Consider the following 6,000-nt stretch of genomic DNA (forward strand, 5'->3'; position numbering starts at 1 on the left):
CTGGGCTGCAGGCAGAGCATTTTAAGTGTAAATCATTTCTGTTACGGAGGGGCATCTCTCAGGATGAGAGGGTGCTGAAAATTAAAGCAATAAATTGCTTTGACTAGGAGTGTGAGGGGAGCAGAATGCTGTGTGTGAGAACAGATGTAGTCATTACTTACCTGAAGTGCTGTTCTCAAGCCCAGTTGGAATCTGTGACAATTAAAACCATCATTCCTCTGCCCACTCCACCCCCTGCCCCGCCCCTCCAGCAAGCCCTCAGAGAGAACTTTCTACCTTTCTTCAAGTGTTTGTCAAAGTCCCCCTCAATGCCTGGCACTTCTGGAGGCATCACCTGGGGACTGTGATTCAGGAGGTCTAGGAGGGCCTGAAATCCTGCATTTCTAACAAGCTCTCAGGTGATGCCTCTGCTGCTGGTCCCTGGACCACACTTTGAGTAGCCTGATGTTTTCTGATCCTGTATTCTACCCAAAGATAGCTGGTAGGAATCTGGGCTTTGAACGTGGAAAAAAAAAAAAAAAAAAAAATTACCAAAAACCCAAACCCACTGCCATGGCGTTAATTCAAGGTGAGCCTATGTGTTCTACAGAGTAGAACTTTTCCACAGGGAATTATTCTTGGTTGTAATCTTTATAGAAGCAGGTCACCAGGTCTGTCTTCCATGATGTGGCTGGGTGGGTAGGAGTTGAGTATAAACCACTTATGTCACCCAAGGACCCTTTGGAACACAGTAGGCTTGCAAAATATATGGGCTTCCTGCCCCTCTCCTGAAGCTGATTTTCCCCTGGGCTTTAACATCGAGGAGGAGGGAGCTGGCCTCAGCCATGAGACTTGCCTCCCTAAGAACTTGTGGGTCTGCTTCTCTGTGTGATGGCTGGACACTGGGCTTCTTGCTATGTCCCCTGTCAATGTGCTCGGCTGTCCTGGCAGCCCTTGCTCATGTCTTCTGGAATGTCCAGATTAGATGTGTATAAGTGGCAGGGCCTCTGGTTCCCAGGGAAAAGGCTGTAAGGAGAAACCCCTCCCACCTGGAGCACCCCATCTTTCCTACCTGCCGCTGGGGAAAGGCGGGAATGCCACAGACTTTAGCTTCTTGTCCTCTGCTGCCGACAAGCAGTTTTTGATGGTCTCTTCAAGCTGTTCTTCACATTTGTCAGAGCCCCACTGAGGGATGTGACAGTGGATGACAAATTTGGCAGCTAGGCCACTGGATTGGCTGACGGCAGCTAGGACAGGAGAGAGAAAGGCTGCAGGTTATTTCCTAAATCTTTGCCTTAAGCCGGGGGTTGGGCTGAACCTCACAGGAAGTGATAAGAGAAGTTGGCTGGACAATACTGTATACGTCTGAGGAGGATTCTGAGATAAGTTTTCCAGAGAGCAAGAGCTGTGCTTTTGATAGACAGCACAGGCTTCAGATAAAAGCACTCAATGGTGATGGGACAGCATGTCACTTTTATACGGTCCATCTCTGAAGAGCAAACTCACCCCTGGGTTATCCTACCTACTCATGGTAGTTCTTCTTCAAAGGTGCCTATCAGAATCATCTGTGGTGGCTGTGGTAGGTTGATGAATGGTCCCCCCAGAATGTCCACCCGCTACTCCCCACACCTGTGGCTATGTTACCTTTCATGGCAAAAGGCACTTAGCAGATGTGATTAAGTTAAAGATTCTGTGACGGGGAGATTGTCTTGGATCATCTACCCTAAATGTAATCACCAACCCAAAACAACTCAAACCAATTGCTGTCCCCAGGGTTTTTAAGACTGACCTTTTGGAAGCAGATGGACAGGCCTGTCTTCTGAGGTGCCTACTGGGTGGGTTCCTACTGCCAACCTTCCAGTTACTAGCAGAGTGCTTAACCATCTGCGCCATCTAGGGGCTACCAAATGTAATCACAAGGGTCCTTGTAAGAAGGAAACAAGAAAGATTCGGGGAGAGATTAGAAGGTGCTACACCACTAGCTTTGAATTTAAAGGAAGGGGCCATGGCCAAGGAATACAGGCAGCCTCTAGAGACTGAAGAGGAAGGAAAGGTTTCTCCCCTAGAAGCTCAAGAATGAAATCTTGGTGACACCTTGATTTTAGCCGAGTGAAATTTATTTTGGACTCTTGACTTCCAGAACTATAAGATAATGCAGGCACCTTATAGTCCCCAAAGCCTATGAAATGAACTATATGGGTCTGCTTGAATTATCTAAGAGATGCTCAAATAGCTTCCTGGTTAATGATGGCACATTTTATGCCATCATTATCACTTCCTGTGAGGTTCAGCCCAACACCCTGGCTTAAGATGAAGACTTAATGGAATGTGCATGAACCATGTAAGGCTGGAGAAGAGAAGATGGGGTGAGGCTATGCTGGGAGCTGGGCCCAATTCCACACTCACCTTCAGCAACTTCCAAAGGACCTTGGGATTTACGAAGCTCCTTTACTGTTTCCAAGAACTCTTTTCCCCCAGCCTTTTCCAAGGCTTTACCTGTGAAGGAGAACAGTGTGAACCCACTGCGGTTGTTTTTGTCCATGTGATTACAGCGTTTGTAAGGCCAGAACTAACAAACCACCCGCAGACATCAGGAGTCAAACTTCACAACTGAAATCCTGGTCTGCCAGTGGTCACTGGTGACCGGGGTTTCTGGAACTCTGTCCAGCCAGACTTAGATTCTAAAAAACTTACATAACCTTCTGAGGGAGTGATTTGGCCATCAAGCTGTCTGATGACATAATCTTGAAGATGATTTTTCAAAAATTCAGGCTCCAGTGTCTTGTCCTATAGGTTAAGTACCTATAGTGTGCTGGTTAAAACCAGTGTTTTGGACACATGTACCCCATGCTGTGGGCCATCTCTTGAGACTCTGCAGCCCACCTCTTGTCACCAGCTCCTAAACTGGTCTGAGAGCCACCCTTGGAGATGCAGACACAGCAAAGGCCAAGGCACGTGGCTCAACAGGAACCTCTGGGCTCAGGGTAGAGAGCTCTGGAGTCCTGTTCCCATCTTGGCACCACCAACAACCTGTAAGTCCTTGGGGGAGACAGTCCCAGACACTGGCATGTTGAGCCTGGGCCTCGGTTCTCATTGGAACCCTGCAGAGATCTGAGTGGCTAATCTCTAAGCTTCCTGCCAGGAGACCCCCTGAGTCTTTGATATTAGGACAGTTTCTTTTTCAATACTTTAGGTTCCTGCTTCTGCAGAGACACACAGCCCCAGGAGATGGCAGGCCTCCACCTCTGGCCCAGTAGGAAACCCCCCTGTGTGTGCCCGGGGATCTAGCCCACTCCTTCCCACACGTCTCTGAGGTGATACACGGATGTTCTGTCCACACTGGGATGACTGCTGCTCTCAGGTGGGAGATGAGGTATTTCATCTCACCTGTTTTCATTTTCACATTACTTTGATAATCGAGATGTCTGGGGCAAGTCTCAGTTCTTTCTCTTTATAGTTATTCATATTTATTAATATTACTCAATTCAGAGGCTTCCCTAAAAACTGGGTAAGGGAATATTCTCTTCTTCTATACTCAAACACTCAAGTTTATTTGGAGAGTAGCGATCCATCGTGCAGCTCATGTAGGAAAGAAGCTTCTTCCGAAAGTCACTTTCCACCGGAGGCACAGAGAGGGGCTTCTTCCTTAACCTACTTTGGTTTCAATTTGGAAATGGCAATTGCTGGAAGCAATATGAATATCTGAAATATTCACCGATAAAATAATACTATAAGCCTCCTGTCTGGCTCTCAGACTCCTGCCTGGTGGTGATTTGTTGGTCACATAACCTGGGGAAGGTCTAGTAACTGAAGCTGGCAGCCAGGTTTGAGTTGGTCTCTATGACAATGAGAAGCAGGGCAACAGGTCTCCACTGCCACACTCTGCATTCAGGTCAGCAGCCACATGGGAAAGTCTAAAAGGTGGCACCATCCTCTTCACTAAAGTATCTTTGAAACAATAAAGCATGGAAGACAAAGAAGGAAACCATAGACTCAAAGAAGAAACTAGTCTACAGGATTAACAGCACACATCTATTCTGAGAAAAGAACTAGGTAGTGCTCAGCTACTACCACCAACCGTTCTGACCAGGGATAAAAATAGATGGGCCTGGAGAGAATGGGAGAGAAAAATAGAACAGAATTCAAATTCTTAACAAAGGCCAGACTTACTGAACTGGTAAAGTCCAGAGGATATCCCAGGACTGTCACCCTGAGATACCCTTTAAACCTAGAACTGAAACCATTCCTGGAGGTCACCTATCAGCTAAATAACAGATTAACTCATAAAATAAACATTACCTGTGACAATTGTGCTTTTTGAAAACAAACAAAAACAACTATGTGAGACCAAACAGTCAACACTGACCGTAAAACAAAGATGAGAAGGTCAGGGGGGCTGGGAAGCTAGATTAATGGAAACAGAACCACCAGAATGGAAATAATGGAAATCAGTTGACACACTGAAAAATGGAACCAATGTCTCTGAACAATATGTATAGAAATTGTTAAATGGGAACCTAATTTGCTGTGTTAACTTTTACCAAAAACACAATAAAACATTACTTAAAGAAAGCAAGCAAGGATTGAGACAACTAGATGTTATGTGCCTCCCAATGGAAGAACACTGTATCACTCATGAAGCCGACTTGCCTGAATTTTTGATCTTGAATCCCATTAAGCTTTTGATTCAACTACCAATTTATAAAAAAGACAGTGAAGAAACATGTTTAACACCACCAGGAGGATACAATCAACAAAATCCAGACTGCAGGAAACTCTTTAGGACAAATGGTCAGTTTCTGAACAAATAAACTACAAATGAAACAAACAAGGAGAGAAAGAGACAGAGGGAGCAAGGGAGGGAGGGAGAGAGAGAGGTGAAGGGGGAGCTTGTGGGTTATCAGAGACTTAAGGGACTTATCAAACAATTGAAGTATGTATGTTTATTGCACCCAGAGTCAAATAAACAGATTAAAAACATAAGTGGACGTTTATCATGCAATTGGAGTGACATTATTTGATGAGATTAAAGACTGGTTCATTTTTAGGTGTGATAATGGTATTATAAGGAGCTCCAGTAGTGTAGTGGCTGAGGCATATGGGTGGTAACCCAAAAGGTGGGTGGTTGGAACTCACCAGCCACTCTGCGAAAGAAAGATGGGACAGCCCGATGGAGGTCACTGTGAGTCGGAATTGACTCGATGGCAATGAATTTCGTGTTTTTTTTTTTTTTTTAATGGCATTGTGGGTACATTGCTAAGAATAGTCCTTATCATTTAGGGATTGTTCTGGAATATTCACAGATAAAATGATGTTCTGTCTGGAGGAAGTGGGTGAAGGTAAAGCTGAAGAAAGCTTGGTCACGGGTTGATGATTCTCGTTCGTGTAGGGCTGTGTTGTACTTGTCTGCTATTTCTGTGTGTTTGGAATTTTCTGTAATAACATTGAAGTTTTTACTCAGGGTATGACCTGCATGGGATGACTGGTCTGGATGATAGCAGTGGAGAATGGAATTATGAAGGGTGGGATTCCTAATGAAACACACAAAAAAAGGTTATTATTGGGTGAAAGGAGATGGAAGCACCGACCCTACACTGGATCCACTAAACTGCTGGTTGTCACTGGGCGCCATGAACCGCACTTCCCAACCCTTCTTCATGCGAGTGAGCCCCAGCCTTCCCCCAGGTTATGAGATGCTCAAGGAGGAGCACAAGGTGGCCATGCTGTGGGCACCCCTCAGCCTGGCACCACTCAACCCAGTGCCACAGTGATCAACATCTGCAGTGAGACCTCAGTGCCATACCGTGTTGTCTGATCCCTTTTCAACACACTCCTCCTGAACTGTTGCTGCCTGGGCTTCGTGGCATTCACCTGCTCAGTGAAGTCTAGGGACCGGAAGATGGTGGGCGACATCACTGGGGCCCAGAGCTACGCCTCCACTGCCAAGTGCCTTAACATCTGCACGTTGGTCTTCAGGCTCCTAGGGATCATTGTGTTCATCATCCTTCTTGCCACCAGCTG

The 6,000-nt window shown here is 46.0% G+C and overlaps 1 protein-coding gene across 1 annotated transcript in view; it reads right to left on the minus strand.

Moving 5' to 3' along the window:
* Positions 1-6,000, minus strand: part of LOC103196849 (core histone macro-H2A.2) — a 32,315-nt gene that overhangs the window by 1,740 nt on the left and 24,575 nt on the right. The window contains exons 6-7 of the mRNA XM_007940663.2: positions 2,386-2,475; positions 1,052-1,226 (exon numbers count right to left, since the gene is read on the minus strand). Coding sequence (XP_007938854.1) covers positions 1,052-1,226; positions 2,386-2,475 — 265 coding nt within the window. The remainder of the gene's footprint in view (positions 1-1,051; positions 1,227-2,385; positions 2,476-6,000) is intronic.

Source organism: Orycteropus afer, unplaced genomic scaffold, assembly GCF_000298275.1.
Source record: "Orycteropus afer afer isolate SDZICR_OR568_19922 unplaced genomic scaffold, OryAfe1.0 scaffold00070, whole genome shotgun sequence".
Lineage (NCBI taxonomy): Eukaryota > Metazoa > Chordata > Mammalia > Tubulidentata > Orycteropodidae > Orycteropus > Orycteropus afer.